This window comes from Martes martes (genome assembly GCF_963455335.1).
Source record: "Martes martes genome assembly, chromosome: 7".
NCBI classification, from domain to species: Eukaryota; Metazoa; Chordata; class Mammalia; order Carnivora; family Mustelidae; genus Martes; species Martes martes.
In genome coordinates this window covers 63618242-63638870 of record NC_137894.1, presented here as the reverse complement: position 1 = coordinate 63638870, position 20629 = coordinate 63618242, and the positions used below count along the sequence as shown (strand labels likewise).

At 54.7% G+C, this 20629-nt stretch overlaps 1 protein-coding gene across 6 annotated transcripts; it reads left to right on the top strand.

Moving 5' to 3' along the window:
* Positions 1-712: 712 nt before the first annotated feature.
* SHF (Src homology 2 domain containing F) lies at positions 713-20361 on the top strand (the record flags this gene model as incomplete). Of its 6 annotated transcripts, none has more annotated exons than XM_080807463.1 (7): positions 713-1213; positions 10159-10300; positions 12501-12707; positions 14289-14429; positions 15661-15832; positions 15977-16096; positions 19504-20361. In XM_080807463.1, 7 exons carry the CDS (start codon positions 713-715, stop codon positions 19688-19690), a joined length of 1470 nt encoding a protein of 489 aa, XP_080663589.1. In that variant the 3' UTR covers positions 19691-20361. The 6 variants fall into 6 exon arrangements, with proteins under 6 accessions (XP_080663589.1, XP_080663592.1, XP_080663591.1 ...); XM_080807466.1 differs by having other exon boundaries at positions 15977-16106; positions 19504-19615; XM_080807465.1 differs by lacking the exon at positions 19504-20361 and adding an exon at positions 16860-16990.
* Positions 20362-20629: the final 268 nt, after the last annotated feature.

The window sequence follows — 20629 nt, the reverse complement described above, 5'->3', positions numbered from 1 at the left end:
AAGCCACTGTGCCTGGGTTCGAGTTGTTCATGTGAGGGCTGTTTGCATGTGAGGAGGGTGTGTGTGGAAAAGACACGGGAGAAGTGGGTGTCACTAGGGAGTTGATTATCTGTGATGTGAGATATGTCTGCCTGGATTGGGAAGCAATGCAGTGGGAGCAGCTGGATGGGAGGAGGTAGGTGGGGCTCCCATGGTACACAGAAGAGGGGATTGTTACAGACACATCTGTAACAGAATGTTACAGGAACAGCCCCATCTCTCGCCCTCTCTAGCTTTTCCTCTTGGGATATTTCCCAGTTAGGAGTCCTTGGGGGAAGGGAGGGGAGGGACCGGAGGCGTCCGAGGGCTGGGAACCCAGGGGTGTGAGGCGCCGCGTGTGAGCTGCGATCTGGGGAAGGGGAACAGATGGAGACAGGTGAGCCCCCACAGGGGCACGTGTGGGGACACGTGGAGGATTCACCTTCAAGTCCAGGATTCGCATCGCCTGCCTTGGGGTCGCTCACTTACTTCTCTTACGTCCACACCGGCTGGAAACCCGCACTCCCTCTTCTCTTCCCTGGCTGGGGGAGGTAGACCCCCGATAGGGAGCGGAACCCCGCCCCTCCCTTGTTACTGACGAGCCCCGCCCCCTCCCGGCGCCCGGCGGAGCTCCGCCCCCACCCCCGCCCCCCGCCCGGCCACAGAGCTCCCCTCGCTCAGTCTGGCTGGCCCCATGTTACTGAGCGGAGCTCCTCCAGCGGGCTCCGGCCCGGGGCAGCGGGCGCAGGGGAGCGCGGGGAGCGGCCCGGGGGGGTCGCGCCGGGGCGCCGGGGGAGCGGGAGCGGGCCCTGGAGGGGGCGGCAGTGGCGGAGTGGCCAAGTGGCTCCGGGAGCACCTGGGCTTCCGCGGGGGGGGCGGTGGCGGAGGTGGGGGCAAGCCGGCGCCCCCGGAGCCGGATTACCGTCCCCCAGCACCGTCCCCGGCCGCGCCCCCTGCGCCACCCCCGGACATCCTGGCCGCCTATCGGCTGCAGAGAGAGCGCGACTTCGAAGACCCTTACTCTGGGGGGCCGTCCAGCTCCTCTGTTGCCCCAGCCACCCCCGCCGTCCCCGGCCCCACACCGCCCCCGCGCCACGGCTCGCCTCCCCACCGCCTTATTCGGGTTGAGACCCCTGGCCCCCCAGCGCCCCCTCCCGAGGAGCGGATCTCTGGACCCCCAGCGAGCAGCGACAGGGTGAGTGCTGCTCCGGGCGTGGGTGGCCGGGAAGAGAGGTGGTAGGAGGTCTGGGGCTTTCAAGAGGGACAAAGGTGGCCTGGCCGGGGCCGGGCCTGGGCCCCTTAATGTCACGGTTCCTGGCGGACAAGATCTTAATCCTTGACCCGGGGGCTCGGAGGCTTCATCCACCTTTGTTCAAATTCTCGACCGACTAATCTGGGACGTGTGCCCCAAACTCTGCTTCTGTCCCTGTTATCGCCCCAGGACTAGTGACCCTCTTCCTCAGGGACTCTGCCCTCCTCATGTCAGCCCTCCTCCTCCTCCCAGGGCCTAATCAGCGAGCTTTTTTCTAACGGTATTTGAGCACCCCCCACCCCAAGCTAGTTTATGGCTTTTCTGCCCTCCGGGAGCAGTAGCTCCCTGCCCTTTGATCTCTGACCCCTCCCCCCAGGGCAGAGGCAGCACAAAGCTCCATTCCTCCTCCTCGGGGGAGCCCTAGCATCCTTGCAGTTGCTGGAGCCCCAGGAAAGAGGTGAGGGCTGAGGTTTCTCCCTGTGGATACAGCAAGAGCTGGCCTTTGCCTTACCCAGTGGTACAGGAGCCTGGTGGACTGTTGTTCTCAGGAAGCCAGAACAAGCAGCAGTATGTAGTTCTTCACCAAGGATACTGACCACTGAGGTCCAGGCAGACTCACTCCTGCACTATTTCCCTTGGTGTAAGGGGGCAGTCAGTGCTTCAGACCTGTTGCCCAGAAGGGGCTGAGCAGCTGAGCCCACTTGTCTCCTCCTGGCCTCCCCTTTCCAGGGTCCATTCTGAGGGACAGTAGAGCCTTTGGGGGACCTGCAGGCATGGGATGAAGGGAAAGCTGGGCAGTGCCTCAGAGGCCACTGGTGGAGAAACCAGCCCTTGCCCAACCCCATTTCAGTCTTATCCCTCCTTGATAGCTGAAAGCCATCAAGGTCCCTCTGGCCCTAAATTCCATGACAGTGACTCTGTGGACTGCCTTGGCTTTGTTGTCCCCTCCTCACACATCCCTGGAAGCTCAGCCCTGGGGCTTAATCCCTTTCCTCAGCAGAGAACACAGTTTTATTTGGTTGGAGAGCAAAGTTGCTGTCTGAATCCATTGGCTCCCGTGTTGAGGCTTTCGGTGGAGAAACTGCCCTTCTGTCTGATTTCCTGGATAAGAGAGATGTGTCAGGATCAGAGCAGAAGCCTCAGGAATGTGAATTATTTTTCTCCTTGTTCCTGCCACAGGACCTGACTGCCCATCCTGGGCCAGGATCCTTAGCCTGCAGAAGGAGACTGCTTTCATCACATGACCTTCAGCTCCTCTCCTTCCTCATTGTCCCCCACTGTTGGGTGATGTGTTGGTGGCAGTGGCAGTGAGGCAGAGGAAGCATTAAAGCTTGTTCTTACTACTGACCAGTTAGTGTCCTCCCTGACCACTGCCCATTGGCACATGGGCCTGAGCTATCCCTGGCCTTCCTCTCCGCAGTCTTGGAATGGCCTAATAGGCTGCCCCTCAAGCCATGGGCTCCTCTAGGACAAGGATCATTGTCCTCCTCATGTCTGAATTTCCCAAGTGCCTGACATGGCTTGGCATAAAAAGGGTGAATAAAATACATCCATTGAATGGTGACTGTCCATTGCTAGGATGACCTGAAGGTCAGAGACTCCCTTAACTACAGCTCCCTTTCGTACATTTCCCCACAGAGACCCCCCAAGGAAGGGGCTGCATCCACACAACTGTGAGAGATCCATGGTCTCTTCTCACCAAGGGCATCCATGCCTCAGCCTGGGTTGGCTCTGTGATCTGTGGGCTATTCAGACCTTAGGGGCCAAGGGGTGTCTGATTCCTTTGTCAGCTGCAGGGACAGGAATGAAATCCAGCAGGATCTCCCAGGAGCTACACAATCTGTGGTTTCTTTAGTGGGTGTGATGAGAAGCAGGATGCCATCCAAACTGGCTCAGGGGCAGGGACATTGTCTCTGCGGGCCCCGACCTGGAGCCTCCCACCATTGAGAGAGAGGAGCTCCACTCGTTTAGGAGTACAGTTTGGGGGATCCCAGAGTCTTCCCTTAGGAAGAATCCAAGCTAGGCACCTGAGCCCCTTATCCTAAACCTAAGTTGCTGTCCCTGAATGGTGAGCCAGCCTGTTGAGCTGGAGTTTCTGTTCTGTGAGGTGTTTTGTCCCGATCCTCTATTCCTGTCCTCTCGGCCATGCAGGTCTTCTTGGCTTTTTGCTTTGGGGTTACTTTCTGAGGTGAGATGGGGACTGCAGACCGGGATGGGCCATAGGCTGGCCCACTTTCCTTCCCTTCCTGGAGCCCAGTAGCTGGTGCTGGGTGGTTCAGAACCCCGTGAGAGGGCCTGGTTGTGAGGTTTGATGAAATGGGTGAAAATACTGCTATGATGAGAAGATGGAGGGGAAATGAGCCCTGTGGAAAGTGACTTTGGAGGGCAGGAGAGAATGGGGATTTCGACAGGGCCCTGAGAGGCCTAGGGAGCTTAGGACCATTAGTGTTTCCCCATGCAGGGCTCTGGCTACTGGCCCTCCCTGAGACCCACTGCTGCATTTGGCAAGGGGGCAAGGGTGGCCATCTGGGCGGGCCTGGCAGTGCAGGTGTGGGAGCTGCAGGAGCTGCCCCCTGGACCAGGCAGTCAGGGCCGCACCATCTGGCCATGGGAAGAGCTCCCTCATGGTGCTGGGCCCTGTCTGGCCTCCAGGCCACACTTGGGCAGAGGGGTGAGAGAATTGGGCCTTAGTTGCTTTGCTCCCTTTTCTCAGATCTGTGACAGGAAAAACCTGGTCTAATTAGGAAAGGGGGATGGGTATGGAAGAGGGGCCCTAATTGGATAAAGCTTGGAGCTGCCTGTGACCATCTGCACAGTGTGTCCTTTGCCTCCATCCTGCCAAGATGTGTGTGTGTGTGTGTGTGTGTGTGTGTGTGTGTGTGACAGACAGAGAAAGAGATGATGTGAACAATAAGACAGGCACCCTGTATGCATTGAAACTAGGGCTCTTGTTCTTAGCTCATGGAGAGGCTTTGGGGCTTCATGAACCTCCAGAAATTATGTGCAAATATTTGGGTGCATGAGCATTTCTCTGGGAAAAGGCTCACAGCTCCCAGATGCTCAAAGGGTTTCATAGGGCCCAAAATATCAAGAACTTTAAAAAATAAATACACGGTGTTCACCTGGACTTGGATCATCCAGGCCCAAATTTGGAAGCAAGTGAAAAGTCAGGTAGAGAGAGGAAAAGGAAGGAGACATTGATGGTGTCAGAAGGCAAACAAGACATGCCTGCTCTGGGGTCGGGAGTCTGACCTGAGGACTGCTGCCGTAAGATCGTGCCTCAGCCAGTGTTCACTGAGGAGTTCTAGAACGTTAAGTGACACTAGCCCAGGCGCTGAAAGGGACTCACCTCCTAGAAGACCTGGTCCTTGCCTTTTTTGAGTTTGTTTGTTCTTGCTTTAATTTTCCTTTTTCTGACTTCCACAGAGTCTGGAGTTGTGATCTGTTTATCTTGTACATGTCCTCCAGTGGAGGCAGGAGGAGGAAAAAAGAAGGGTCCAGGTGAAGGGACCGTTGTGGACTGGTTAGAGCTCTTAACCCTTTGGCCAGGGCTGGCCATCTTTGCTGTCACTGGGGCTTTGCAGGGGGTGAGGGGGTACTGCCAAGGCCTGCGGCTACCAGGGGACTTTATGGTGGGCCTACCCACTCTTCCCACTGCTGCCTCCTCACACTGCGGCACTCACTCTTTTGTGAAGGCGTCTGCAGCTTGTTGGCTTGGCCAGTGACTCAAGGACACCTCAGTCAGCCTTGGCACTCCACCTGTTGGGAGCCAGGAACAGCTAGGGCGCTGCGGACCATGGGTAGAAGCAGCTGGCTGGGGCCTGGGGCTTGGAAGGGCAGCTGCTGCCCCCTCCAGCTCCCTCTCCGCCCTGCAGAACCAGTGGGGATGCTGTGCAAGAGCAGAGTTGGGGCCCAGTCCCGCCAGCACACAGGGAGCCTGCGGGGCCTCTGGAGCTTGGGGTGCAGCTGCAGGGTTTCACAGCCCCTCAGGGTGCCACACTCTTGGAGCTTCCTTTGTGGCTGTCCCTGTGAGCCCCTGGAGGACCCAGAGATCTGGTCTTTCCGTCTTTCATGGTATACTCGCAGACCATTACCTAGTACCTGCCATGTGCCTTGTACCATTTTGAAACAGCTGGTGTGTTGTAGACCAATTGCTTCTGACAACGACCCTAGGAGAAGATTCTGTTATTATCCTCAGGTTATTTAGAGGGAGACTGAAGCCCAGGAGTGTTGCGTCACATGTGCCTGATTTCACAGCTAGTAGGAGAGCTGAGGTTCACAGCCAGGCGGCCTGATGGCAGACTGGCTGCCAACATTGTGCTGTGGGACCACAGCCTCTTTCAGGGAGCTGTTCACCGAGCATGAGGAGCAAACTCAGAGAAGGAATGAAGAGTGCACCCCGTGCTGGGTTCTTCATTTTCTGAACCGAAAGGCCAGCACTTGCCACCCAGTCCTGAAGTGGCCTCAGACACACCTTACAAGGGCTGTCGACTTCCATTGTATATCCGTGATGTTCGAATGTCTTATAAGCGTGACATTTCTTTGTAATTAGAAAAAGATGCTAACAGATTTGTTTCATGGGAAGGAGTTTCCATGGCAGATAAAATTGGGAAGGGTGATTCCAATAAGCAGGAACAGAGGGCGCAGAAAGTTAGATTTTGGGAAAGGTAAATAGTATATACCATTTCCAAAACTGACAGACTTTCGGCAGAAAAAGGATTTCACGGTTAAATACTTTGGAGAAATGCCGAGTTAAACAAAATTAGACAGCTCTCTTTGCTACACGATTTCTCAGAGCCTTTAACATGCTGAAGTGTATTTTAAATCTACAAATGGAGGAGAGAGGATGCTACATTTCCTGAGTTGTCTGGAAAATCTGCAGCAAGGCAGTGAGAGTCAGGAGACCCGGGTGCCAGTCTTTTCTCTACTGCCGCCATCTGTATCCCCTGTCCAGCACCTAAACTCTGGGCTTTAGTGTCTGAATAGAAGAGATCAGCGGCAGGGCCAACATCTATTGAGCACTGACTGCGTTCCAGCCTCTGAATTAAGGACTTTTACACTCATTGTCCTCTTTCCAATCCTATGAGGTGGGTAGTAATACCATCCCCATTCTACAGGTGAAAAACCAGAGGCTTCCAGACATTAAATGTCAACTGAAGACATGGAGGAAAGGGGCAGGGGTAGACTTTGGCAACCTTGCAGAGCCGAAATCCTGTGACATGTGCCCCCTGCTAGCTGCCCTTAGACCAGCGAGCCCCATGGGTAGGGTCAGGAACTCCTAGTGGGGCCCAGCTGCAGAGCGGAAGGTCACACCAGATGGTAGGCCTGCCAGCTATCTTAGGAGAGGCTCAGGCAGGAAGGATAGTCAAAGCAAGACAGCTGCTCTGGGAGGGGCACTGCCCAGTTGGAACAGGCACAAGAGCTGGGTCTGGAGCCTGCTGGATTGCAGGAGGGAGGGGATCTGGTTGGCAGGAGGCATGGGGACAAGGGGGCCTCCGGGCAGCAGTTACTTGCCTACTAATTTGGAAGTATTTCAGCCTTTCAGTAGCATTCTGCCTACCAGAGGTTTGCCTAAATATTAGCCCTGGTTTTAGGTGGCTTCCCTGCCAGTTCTTCCCTTCTGCCCTTGAACCAGAGGCTTTGATCCCTGCTCAAGTGCCAGTCAGCCTGCTCCCACAGCTGCTACTGGTCTGTCCGAGTGCTCAGAGCTGGGGTGAATGGGGATCTGAGAGTCTGTGTCGCTCCAGAAGCTAGAGTCTTAGAGAGGGAAGCCTTTGGAGCATCTAGTAAATGTACACTGAGTGCCTCCCTTGTGCCAGGCCCTGTGGTGGACGTGGTATACAGCAGTGAGTACAGCAGTCAGGCAAAGGTCCCATGAACAAAATAAATCGTGATAGAGCAAAGGTGTCAGAAGCCTGCAGAGGCAGCTTCCCCCCACTGAGCAGTTTGGCCTTCTCACATGGCCTAGAAATCACAGGTGGGTGCCCGTCTTGCCAACCTTCCCAGCAGGTGTTTCTACTTCTGCTCCTGCCTCCCAGCCCTGTGGGTGGCTCCTCTAGGTGACCCGCCCAGGGTGGGGGGCTAGGGTTTCCTGGAGCAGGGTGTGGAGTCTGGGGTGGAACAGAGGAGCCATTGAACTGCCCACAGAGCTGCCACCTGGGTGCCCACAGGCACCGTGGGCTGGCCCTAGGGAGGCCCGTGCTGGGCCAGGGAGAGGTCACAGCACAAGTCCAGCCCTGGGCTCCAGCAGGAAGGGCACTGGCTTTGGTTGGGGGAAGAGCTGGGGAAGGGGCCTCTGCAGAGCCTGGGGGACTGGGACTTGGGTGCAGCACTTCTCACTGAGCAGTTTCTCCAGGACTCAGTGCCCTACCCCCTGCCCCGCCTCCCCACTGGACTCATGATGCCTTTCTCTTCTGAATAAACAAGGAGAAGTGCTTCCTTTGTCCATTCTTCCTGTTTTATGTGAACTAACTTAACAGATACCTACTGAGCACTTTTAGGTGCTGGGAATTTAGCAGTAAGCATGGTCCTACCCTCAGGAGGCTCAGGATCTGCAGGAAAACAGACGATGAAACAAGTATTTATTACACCGTGTAATAATACCCCAGCATAGAGGCATCTAACCATACCTGGGGGGAGAACAGAAAGGATTTCTGAAGAAAGAAAATCATATAATCCAGGCAGAGGGAAAGCCTTTTTGGTAAGAAACAAAGCACAGACCTTTCAGGTAACAGAGTGATCCGAGGTGGGTAGGGAGAAGCCAAAGAGGGAAGTGGAATCTTTTTTTTTTTTTTTTTAAGATTTTATTTATTTATTTGACAGATAGATCACAAGTAGGCAGAGAGGCAGGCAGAGAGAGAAGGGAGGAAGCAGGCTCCCTGCTGAGCAGAGAGCCCGACGTGGGGCTCGATCCCAGGATGCTGGGATCATGACCCTAGCTGAAGGCAGCGGCTCCAACCCACTGAGCCACCCAGGTGCCCCGGGAAGTGGAATCTTTAAGTCCCTTTAACTCTGGACTTTTTCTTGTGGGCATTACACTGTTTAAGGATAGCCCGTCAGATAACTCGGTTCCTGTTAAGTAGCTATTACATAGGAGTGTGAGACTGAGTGCCAACTGCCAACTGCAGAGCCCCCTTGGGTGGGTGGGTGGGGCTGTGGGTGCTAGTATGCCTGGGAGGAAGCAGCTTGGGGTGGGAGTGGATTTCTTTTCTCTCCTTCGTGGAAGAAGGAGGACTAGGGGTGGAGGGCTCCAAGGGGAGACAGGCAGTGATCTAGTAGAAACATTTTTATAGTACCTACTGTGAGCCAGGCGCTTCTTAGAGCTAGAGAGACAGAAACAACAAAGAACTCTAGGCTCGTGGGTGAGCTGATGGTGGGGATGGTATGACCTGAGATGGTGGTCTTCTCAGAAGCAGGTGGAGATTTGAGGGAGGTGAAGGAGATGGGGGACTTGGGTGGAACATGGTGGGAGCTGAACTGAAGGGGGAGATGGTAGGAGTCATTGGGATGTGCTTTGGAGACCCCTGGAGGGGCTCGTGGGAGGCCCAAGGAACTTGCAGGAGGAGTCCCTGTGGTGGGCAGTTTCCTTTCCCCATCACTGCTTTGCTACGGGGTCCCAGACCCACTGACCCAGGGCAGACAATCACCGCCATAGCCTCCCTGCTCAACTGGCTCCTGCAGTTCTGATCTGGCCCAGACCCAAAGCCTACACTGAGAATGGAGGAGAGGCAGGAGTGGCCCCTCCTCATGCCACAGGCCCCAGAGCCACCTCTTGTCAATGCCTGTCAACTCAGTGCAGTGCTTCCCTGCAGGTGCTGGCACCCCTGGGTGGGCTGGGCTCTGTCTACGCCTAGGCCTGCCCCCTTCAAGGAGCCTGTGCCCAGCTTGGAGAAAGGCTCTATTGTCTTCTGCTGCACCCCGCCCTGAGCACCTTGGGCTCTTCCTCAGGGTGTGTGGCTTACAGTTCACTCTGCCTTGACTGGAGCAGGGACAAGAGGGTTGGTCATGAACCACTTGTGAGGGAGAAAGGGGCAGTGCGGTATGTGGAGTGTCAAGGCTACGCCTTCCCTGTTCCTAGCCTCCAGGAACCAGGGGATTTCAACTGAGCCCAAACCCTGGCTTTCCTCAGGGCTGTCAAAGTTGGTCTCTCTCCTGGGATGGCCAAGACACCCACTGGTGGCAGGTTGGCAGCATCATTTTGCACAAAGGGCACAGGTTCCAACTGGGTTCCCCCACTTAGGTGGAATGGTTTTGGCCGTATTATTCCCTACCTGCCCTGAGCCTCCATTTCCTTAAAATGAGTGTAACAATGCACACATGACGTGGTGATGAATGTTCTGAGGCTAGACCAGCAGGACTGTGCCATAAAGTGAGTATTTGGCTTTGCTTTTCTCTATGGTCAGCAAATTTTTCTTTGTTCAGCATCTGGGATGGAACTTGTAGGCATGGACCAAGTTAATCTCTGAGTTGCCTGCTATTCCCTGCTTGTTCTGTGAACTCCTCCGACACCTTTGTAACCAGTTCTCTGAACTGATTCCCTCTGTTGAACCACCTGGTGTTAAACACCTCAGTCGCTCTGCCTGGACACGGACTGAGGCAGGCCTTAGTGCCCAGAGCTTTAACCTGGCCATTTAACCTAAGGGATGACCCAGAGGCAAAAAATTAACAGAAAAGGTAGATCTGCCACTGTCGGCAGCCTAGTAGGGGAACCCTGCAGAGGAAGAGCCAGAGCTTGTCCCCGTCCAAGCTCAGAGCCTGCCTGTGGATGCCTCTTCCTCTAGGTCTAAGACATTCTGCCCAGGACTCACTCCCATGGACAAAGCATCTGGGGAGATGCAGAGCTGTCTCTCAGATGTCTGAAGCCTGCTCTCCTCACTGTCTTCCCACAGTTGGCAATCCTTGAAGACTACGCGGACCCATTTGATGTTCAGGAGACTGGTGAAGGCCCAGCAGGAGCTTCAGGAGCCCCAGAGAAGGTCCCTGAAAATGACGGCTACATGGAACCCTATGAGGCCCAAAAGATGATGGCTGGTGCGTGATGGAGTCAGGGGTGGGGGATTGCTGTCTGAGACCTAGGTATTGGCACAACAGGCTCTGGGACCCACAAGACTAAGGATTGATTCCATGATTCCTTACTGGTCCTTGGAGACCATGGGTCCACCACGGACCACCTTGGGTCACTGGCCACTGCCTTCAAGACAGTCAGTTTGGAGAAGGAGCCATGACTTGTGGTGCCTGAGATGTGAGGCAGTAGAGAAGGCCACAAAACCAAAGGTCAGGCCGATAGAGTTAGGATAGTCAGGAGGGGCAGGATAAGTGGTGTGGGCGGGGGGTCATGGAACCCAAAAAAGAGAATCACCAGCTTTAGGGAAGGTGGTGAGCTTGAGAGGTTGTGATGTCAGAGTGAAACAGCTTTATGGCGGTTGGAACCACAGGGCTGGAGAAGGGCAAGCTGGTCAAGGAGTGCAGACAGAGAGCAATGAGTAGGACTTGGTCCTGGGGAGCAGAGCAGAAGTCAAGAGAGGGTCCAGGGAAAGAGAACTAAGGGGGGGTGATCTGAGAGGAGGACAGGGGTGAATTGGTCCAAGTCAAGACCCCAAGACAGGAGGGGAGGAAGGTTTGTTCAAGGGCAGACAATTTTAGTGTTGGGCATACTGAGGAGCCAAAATGAGAGAGGCCACGGGGGCAGTGAAGGGCCTTGAAGGCGGGAATGAGGCATTTGGACTTGCTCTGGAGGAAGAGGAAAACCGATATGGATTCCTGAGCAAGACAGAAACAGGACAAATACGGCATTTTAAGGGGATTACTGAGGCTTTGGTGTACAGAACAGACCAGGAGAACTGGGCATCAGAAAGATGAGTTAGCAGTTGTGGAAAATGCTGAGGCTTTAAGGGAGCAATAATTAGCACTGCTTTCTTCCCCTCCTGAGCTTGGAGATCACTGAGAAGTCAGATTAAGGAAATAGATGGATGAAGATAAGAATGTCAGCTTTATTAGTGATACAGTAGATTGGAGAACATCACTTAGCTATGTCTCCACAGTGGGCTGCTTAATACTTCACAGAATTAAACTTCCCACTCGGGCTTGGGCAATGCAGCACAGCTATAGGCCCCTTCACAGGAGCAGGGCGAGGAGGCAGGAGGAGAAAGAGCCAGAAGGCAGAACTGAGAAAGAGAGTGAACATCCGCTGGTGATCAGATAAGCTGCTCTCCCTCCTTGGGAGTGGGGTGAGGGGGCAGAGAGCGGTCAGAAGTGTTCTCCATGGAGCTCATGGAAATTTGAGCCAGTAGAGGAGGGCTCACCCTAGCAGCAATCTGGATGTGGAGAGATGAGGCTAAGAGTCCTCACGTACTGGGGGCAAACAGGTGGGATTTAGAACAGGAAGGAAGGCCAGGACCGAGGAGAGCAGTGTAGTGGACAGAAGGGGAGGTGGGAGGGTGACTACCCTCTTTAGATCAGAGTGGTGTGTACCCCTCGGAGGCTTATGAATGCCCTGGAATTGTATTGAGAATTTGCACATTTTCTGGAGAGTAGCTCCATAGCTTTTATTGTATTTTCAATGGGGCCAGTGATCCCAAAAAGAGAATCACAGAACAGAGTAGAAGAATTTCTTGGGAAAGTGGCAAGTTTGAAACATTAAAGTGAAAGATCTTATTGGCAAGTGGAAGTGTATATGGTGCCATGAGACTGGGCAAGGAGTGAGGGTGAATAAGGCCTGGTTCTGGGGAACAGAGACCAAGAGAGGGGCCAGGGAAGGAGTCCAAACGGGTGACCAGAGAGGACAACCACGTAAATGACTTGTCAGAAGGGGACAGTTGCAAGGAGGGAGTGCTCAGCAGTAGCTGAGCAACAAAGAAGTATTTTCTGATTGTCAAGTGGTATTACTTGGGATGCAAGGAAAAAACTGGAGCTGTGTAGCCAGGAGGAGGTGGATTAGGAGAGGACCCTGCCTCAGTTTCTGAAATGTGTAAGCCTCATTTCCCAACCCCTTGCTGGCCATCTAAAGATCTTTTTTCTGTCTTTCACTCTGGTGCTTCTCTGCCCCTGCCTCCATTGGATCCCATGCTTTTTGGAACCCCAGAGATGTTTTGAGGGCCATTGGGCCCCCAGAGCCAGTGGCATCTCCTGAAGCCTGAAGGAGGCTTGGTGTGTTGCTGAGGGTGCTGACAGAGAAGCTGAGCTGGGCAGCCAGGGTCGGTCTCACACCTCCCCTCCTGCCTTGCCCTGGCAGAGATCCGGAGCTCCAAGGAGACAGCTGCTCAGGCCTTGCCTCTGTATGACACACCCTACGAGCCAGAGGAGGAGGGGACCACCCCTGAGGGTGAGGGGGCCACCTGGCCTCGGGAGTCCCGGCTGCCGGAGGATGATGAGAGGCCCCCTGAGGAGTATGACCAGCCCTGGGAGTGGAAGAAGGAGAGGATTTCCAAAGCCTTTGCAGGTAAGCCCCTGGTGGAGATGGTGGGTCTGCTGGGGTCTCCAAACAGCTCTCCAGGCCCAGGGCAGTGGAAGGAGTGGACCCCAGGGCCTCGGGGAGGCTCTGAAGCTGGGCCCAAGGGAGGAATAGTTGCGTGCATCACAGAGATTGGCGAATTGGGCCATGTGGGTGCAGCGCTGTGTGCAGGTCAGGGAACGGGTAAGGGAGGATGGAGGGTCTCCCTGCATCACCACCTCTCAGAGCCTAAGAGGCTTAGGCCACTTCCCTCTTTTGGGAGACAGGGTATATCTTAAAATAAAGAAATTCCAAACAAAAAGATAAAACTTGTGACATGTTAAATACTTACCCTTAACAAAAGAAGGCATTTAACAGCCCAGACAATGAAAATGGCTGTGTGTGTAACCTTTAGAAATCCCAGCCGTGAATCAGAGAGCTGTGTCTCCCAGTAGCAGGCTGGCAGGCTGGACGAGACCAGGGGCACCTGTGCCCTGAGGGTATTTCTGAGGAGCAGGAACAGGTGGGGAGAGGGAGGCTGTGAGAAATCCCCTTGGTTGAATGAGGGTTAGGTTTCTCCTGTGTCACACACCCCAGTGCGGATCCCAGGCCTGGAGTCCAACCCGGGGAGGTGTGGTGGGGTGGGGGGTGCTGAGTGGGTGGGGCTGGAGAGTCTGGAGAGGGCTTTAGCCCCTGGATTCTTGATTCAGTGAGAACATAAAAGATGTAAATGCCATTTGACTTCACCCCCACTCCTATGGCCCCTTCACTCCTCCATGGGCAAGGGGGCTCATGTTAGAGCTGGACTCAGCTCTCTGCCCTGTCCTCCCCGCCCTAGCGGCTAGACTGGGAAACCACAGGTTTCTAATTTGTTTCCTGTAAAGCGTGCACCATTGAGGAGGGACCATTTATCTCCAGAAGTCTCCTTGGAGAATCAATACTGTTTGGATTGCTTAATGGGAAAATCTATGCTCGTCATTAGGAAACCTCGTTAGCAGTCCTGCAGCCACCAGTGGCATCCCTTTCTTAATTGTCGGGGCTCAAGATTGAGGTTGTGGGGCTAAATTTCAATAAAACATCTGCCCCCACATCGGAGTATTCCTGACAGCCTGGAGCTGGGCTGTCAGTCTCACTGCCCATGACTTCCCAGACCGTGGGTAAAAGGAGGAAGGGCGGCAAGTCTGAGGGTGCCAGGAGGCTGTGGGAACCTGGGTGTGGTGCCGGGGGATAAGGGCAGCTCGTTGTCCCTCCTTTTTTCCTTTCCTGCTCCTTTTGGGCCCTGGAGGCTTCTGAGGCTTCAAATAAAGGGGACCCACACGGCTGGCAGGGCAAGACTCTGCATCCTGTTTGCTATCTGTGCCCCCCACCCTTTGACTGAGCTAGCCTGGTGTGGTCACTGTGGCTCCATCCAACCCTCTGAGAGTCCTGCTCCCCCCTCAGAAGCCACTCCTGCCTCTGCTCTGACCCTCCTCCTTTCTAGGCTATCCTGTGTCCTGGCTCTGGGTTTTGGTGTCTCAACCTCTGCCTCTCTCTGTCTCTTTCTCTGTCTCTGTCCCTGTCTGTGTCTCTTCTCCCTGCTGCTGGCTCCAGTTGACATTAAGGTCATCAAAGACCTACCTTGGCCTCCGCCGGTGGGACAGCTGGACAGCAGCCCCTCCCTCCCTGACGGGGACAGGGACATCTCCGGTCCAGCCTCACCCCTCCCTGAGCCCAGCCTGGAGGACGGCAGCGGTGGGTCCTGTGGGAGCTTCTGGCCAGGGTGACATGTTCTCTCGTGCCTCAGGCCCTGTGGGCTTGGGTTGGAGGAGCTGCAATGGGGCAGGGTTTGGAGAACCCAGGAAGAATTCCCTTTGTCCTGGAGGAAGAGAGAAGGGACAAAGCACACATTCCTCCTTCCTCCAAAAGGTGTGGGGAAGGTGTCTCCTAAAGGAGTCCCTTTCTAAATATCTTTCCCACCATGCCACAAAAATCCACTATTTTAGATTCACTTCTTTGCATAGGATTTTGCCTGACCCTACCCTTTGACAGTGTAAATAACTCTTGAGGCAGGGATGATGCTAGCACAGGAAGTATCTGAGTCCTTCCAGTAAGTGAAGGGTCTGATCCTTGCATCTGGTAACTGAGAGACAATAAGATCCTAAAAATGCTACAAGGAGAGAAAAAACCCAAATGAGAAGAAAGGAAGCATTGAACACTTCCATCTCCATTCAGTTTTGTACAGAATGGGCAGCCAAGGGTTTGTGAACACCTGTTTGTACATTTGTGCCTGAGTGTGAGGGGTATTTTATAAATATAGGATGAAAGAGGGTCTCTGTCACCTGTCCATGTGTGCCTGTGCCCATGTGGCTCACTGGCTTCCTCCCTCCAGGGGGCTGGTTCAGTGGGGCAGAGCCACCCCAGCTGGGTTTCTTGGGTGGGGGCAGGGAGCCTGTGGGCAGCAGCCCTGGGGGCGGGGGAGGGGCAGGCTGGCTGGCGGCTTCAGGCAGGATTAGCCTGTCAGGATGGCACCAAGGGGAATCGGATAATTGTTCTCAAATCGATAAGTCATTTCTACAGAATGGCTTGGCAGGGTGATATGGAGAACGGTAATGAACTCTGAGGAGGAGAAAGAAACAATATTATCAGCGCTGAAGCCACCCCGAGGGGGAATGGAATAGGGGAAGGCAGGCAGCTGCTCCAGAGGGAGAAGTTGAAGTGGTTTCTCATGTTGCTTCTCTCTCCTCTCCTCCCACAGCATGGGAACTGGTAGGCACAGTGTGGCATAGGAGGGCTGAGCCCCACCCTCAACAGGGAAGTGGACCCAAGATTCTGTCCCCAGAGCCAGTCAAGCCCAGGAGCATGTCCCACCCTTCTAGAACATTCCTTTGGCCCCTTTTGGCAGAAAATGGGGGGAGCACTCGTTATTCTATAGAGCTCTGTCTCTAAGTGTCCTCGGAGTCTATGACTGGTATATTCCCCACAGCCCAGTTTGAAGGATCTGAGAAGAGCTGCCTGTCACCTGGCCGGGAGGAGAAGGGGCGGCTACCTCCCCGACTCTCTGCAGGGAACCCCAAGTCAGCAAAGCCCCTAAGCGTGGAGCCCAGCAGCCCCCTTGGGGAATGGACAGACCCAGCACTGCCTCTGGAAAACCAGGTGTGAGTGTCTGTGTCCAGCTGGGGACTCTCTCCCCTCCCTTCCCCTCCTGCCACTGGCTTGCCTGCAGGGGACACCCAGAATGGGTGGGCCAGGACGGCGAGGGACCCAGCAGAGATGCCCTCCTTCCTCTCTCTTGTCCTCAGCTGGTACCACGGGGCCATCAGCCGAACAGATGCCGAGAACCTGCTCCGACTGTGCAAAGAGGCCAGCTACCTGGTGCGCAACAGTGAGACCAGCAAGAATGATTTCTCCCTGTCCCTCAAGTGAGTAGGGGTGAGCCAACTAGCAGTGTTAGGCAGGATTAGCTCGTCAGCATGGCACCAAGGAGAATCCATGGGAAGACAACCAGCAGGATAGGAGGGCCAACATTCTCCCCATGCCCAAACAAGCTGGGGAGAACTCCGTCCCCATGAACATTTGCTGACCCTGGGCCAGGCCCTGGGGATCTGGAGCAGTCTGAGGCTCAGCCCCTGATCTCAAGGAGCTCAGAGTCCATTAGAGGAAATAGTCAAGCCTGTCTGATGGGAGGGGAGGGTCCTGCCACCCCCTCCCCTGTCACTTACTAGCTGTGTGGCCTGGGGCCCCCTTAACCTTTCTGGGCCTCAGTTTTCTTACTTATAAAATGGGAGAATAATAATATCTACCTTGTAGGGAAGGATCAAATGAAATAATATATGGGAGGCACTTAACATGGTGCTAAATGCTAAATAAATTATCACCATCATCTTTATTAATAGAAGTCCAAATGTTCTTAAAGCACAGGCAAGGAGAGAGGAACTTTGCTCGAGGGAGGCTGGGTCCTGGGAGGAGGATGGAACAGCGGACACAAAGCTATTGTTCACTGTGAAGAAATGGGCAGGCAGTCTGGGTACTAGTGGCTGATAACTGAATCTTAAAGGATCCAGGAAGAGGAGGGGGTGGCAGGACCCTCCCCTCCCATCAGTCTTCCTTCCCAGGAACAGATAGATCAGCATTGGCCTCCTAGGCCATCATGGTAGAATGGCCAGCCCTCCCCTTTGTCTCCAGGAGTTCTGCCTGGTAGATCCTACATTCCACACGACAGCCCGTCAGATGGTGTGTCCATTCACATCCCCCCAACACTGCTGGGACATCTGTACCACCTCCTACCACACTTTCCGGGGGCATTAGAATACAGGTATACCCCCACTTCAAACAAATGCAATATACAGAAAATTGGGGACTATTAAACAGATACATTTGAGGATAATTATTTAACTTCAACTAAAAGATAATGGGAAAATGCCAGTCTATATTCAAATAACTTGAATTTTATTCTTGGGCTTAATAAAACTAGCTCTGTGACCCTAGGCAAATCATGAAACCTGTCTGGGCCTTGGTTTCTTCCTTTGCAAAATGCATTAATGGGTACCACTTAGGTTTCTTGCCACTCTCATACCCTGAAAATTATCATAAAATCAAAGGAGCATTTAGGAAAAGTTAATCTGTCAAAAATCTGATATAACACTAGGAATGTGTATTGCTTTAATAGATTAGAGTCACAGAGCATCTACTGTGTGCTGAGCAGCATATATACCCTCTCCAAACCACCAACCTATAAGATGAATCTCTTTTTTATAGACAGAAATAAATACAAAGAGCTATGTGAGTTGGTTGAGGCCACAGGTAATGAAGTGCCAAAAGCAGGATTTGCACCCAGCTCAGTTCAGCCTGACTACAAGAACCGCAGTCTTCCATCGCATAGCTCCACCCGACATCAAATCTGGAACAGTCCAAGGCTGAGTTAGACAGCAAGGGTCTGGCTCCCTGAACAGAGTGGGGCAGGGCTCAGCCCTAGCCTGCGGAGTACAAGGGGGAGGTAGGCCTGGATGCTGCTTCAGCCCAGCCTCATCTGGCCCCACCAGCATCCGTCTGCCAGAGTCTCGTTTGCATATAAATGGCTTCTCTGAAATACAATTATGGTTTCTCTGCTCTCTGTAATAGAAGGGCTTTCACTGGTAATTAAACAGCTTCCTCCGAAAGCCATGTCAGCTCTGGCCCTGCGGCCCAGCTAGTCCCATCCAGGCTCCTGAGGGTTGGGCAAGGACTCTGCTTGGGACTTTATCCCAGGAGGTCAGTTCTCCAGATGGAGGCTTATTGCCACTTATTGCCCTTCTTGGCCAGAGCTGTTCCTCAAGGAGAAGATGCAATGCAGTTTTTGGGAGAGGTGATTATCCCAACTGGACTGTGGGTAGGGGCTTGTCCCCAAACTGTGAGAGGGTGAGGGAAAGCAAGGCCCAAGCTAGTACCCACAGCTTTGGGCCTGGGCCATGGCATAGGGCAGACAGGGGAGAGGATCTACTCACTGCCTCCCCTCTGCACCGCCCCCAGGGACTGTACAGTTTCCCCAGGGCCTGTGTGGTTACCGTCAGCCTCAGCTGTTATCTCAGGTCTACAGAAGAGGGATGTCTTTCCCCACCCCCAGCCTGGGGCTCCCAGCAGGCTTTAGGGTACTGTATCCTAGGAGAAGGAATTGGGAGGGTTTTTCCTGTCATCCCTTTCCTCTCTTCAGTCATCCACTCTCCATCTTCACTTGTGGGCCCAGTGAAATGGGTCAGAGCCCTTTTTGTACCCAGGCAGGGGAAGGAAATTAAGTTTGCCAGCCTCACCTCATATGAAGTTCCCCCTCACCAGTCCTACTTCCCTTACTAGTTTCTGAGCCCTGCACTTGTCCCCAGGTAGGCTCTGGCTGGGAGAGACAAGTATTCAGGCTTTGGGGCTCCCCTAAGGATTGCTTCCTCCTTACCTGTGGGCCAGGCCTGTGGTAGCTTGGGCAGACACTGTTCTTGCTTGGGCCCCACCCCACCCCCATGCTTTCTTTTTTTTTTTTTTTTTTTCCATGCTTTCTCTCTAAGACAGGGTATCTGGGTAGCTGGGAGCTGGCCAGAGCTCTGAGCAGCAGGGTCCTTGTCTTGTGGGCAGGGCCAGGCACTAATGTGGATTTCCTGGATTGTGTCAGGGAGCTGGGAGAGGCAGTGGAGCGTTTCCTCTCTGAGGGAGGGAGTTACAGCCTCACCGATGATGTCATCCCAGGCTGAAGGGATAAAGGAGTGTGGGGGGGGGGGCCTTGGCCCAAGGCCCAGCTAGCAGGAGGGTAAAGGGATATCCCCAGGACAAGGCAGTTGAGACTTCCAGATTTGGAAAGGATTTCCAGAGCCCCTAGCTCACGCCCTCCCCTGGTTTCTGCAAGAGAGAGACTCAACCAAGATTCACTTGGTTGTCAACAATGTCCTGCCAAGGATGTGTGTGTCTCCACATGAGTCACTAGGAGCCCCCCCCCCCCGGCCCCCAGCTCAGAGATGGGGAGGGCAGACCAGCCTTGGCCATACAGACTGGAGGACACTGGTGCCTGGGTCCCAGGGTTTGGGGCAGGGAGAGTGGTCGCTTGTTTCCACCTGCACGCGCCTTGTACACTCACTACAAACACATTCTTGGCACACCCAGTGCCCTTACCACAAAACCAATGCCAACTGTTACCCAGTCACAAAATCCTCTCTGCCTCCTTCCTGTTTTCTGGACTGGCCTCCACCATTCCTAGTCACCTCCACACACAGCTGGCCCAAAACAACATTTGCTGCAGGGGTAGGGGTTGGGGAGGGAAGGGGGACCGGAGAGGGTCCCTACTCACCAGGGTCTCCTCTCCTCTTCCCAGGAGCAGTCAGGGCTTCATGCACATGAAGCTGTCCCGGACCAAGGAACACAAGTACGTGCTGGGCCAGAACAGCCCACCCTTCAGCAGCGTCCCTGAAATCGTGCATCACTACGCCAGCCGCAAGCTGCCCATTAAGGGGGCCGAGCACATGTCCCTGCTCTACCCTGTGGCCATTCGGACTCTGTAGATGGGAGGCCTGGGCACTGTGACAAATCTGGACCCAACCCTGTGCCCACCCCCCTGCTGAGGGCTGTGGCTCTTCCCAGGGACATGTTCTGTCAAACCTTTCTTCCCCTCTTCCCGAGATCAAGTGGAAGCTGGAGATTCCTTAATTTATTCTAAACGGGAAGGCCTACTGGGGCCTTGGAGTAAAAGGCTGTCTGGAGCTGAGGACAGAGGAATCTCTGGGGAGAGAGGACAGCCCCTGGAGGAAGGGGGCGTCAGAGCCGCTGGTCGCCAGAGGAGTTTAAGATCCTCAGCTCCCCGCCTTTTCCGCCCCTAGGGCACAGGGGGAGACCCCATTCCTCACCGTCTCCTTCCCCCTGGGTCAGTGTGGGGTGGGGCAGGACGCGGGCCTGCAGGGCGCCCTGGCCATCTCTCTGCCTCCACCCCTAAGCCACCAGCGGGCTCCGTCCAGAGTCCGGTGCGGGGCTTGGGGAAAGCAGAACCCCCAACCCCCGCCCCACCAAGGATGGAGCGGGCCTTGGGGGTTGGGAGACAAGGGGAAGGGCTCGGGCCAGAGGGAACTTGCGCAGTCCCCGGGCCGCCCCGGCTCCCGGCCAGATGCAATAAATAAACCCAGTCCTGCCAGGCACAGCCGCGTCCGCGCCTCCAGCGCCGCCCCCCGGGCTGTCGGGGGAGGGAGCTGCGAAGCGCGCGCAGATTCTGTTTATAAATCAGCTCGGGAGCAGACACAGGCCGGCTGTGAAAAGCACTTTCGAAGCATCAAGTTCCTTCTCTTGACTAGATGTCAAAACATCCTCCGCCGCCCCCGCCCCGGCCGGGGGCACCCAGAGCCGGCCGGCCGCGCGGCGCCCCCTCCCCGCCACGCCGACTCGCGCGGCTCCCCAAGAGCGCGTCCAATTTCCTGCCAACAGCCATTCGTCTGGGAGGAGGGGAGCCGCGG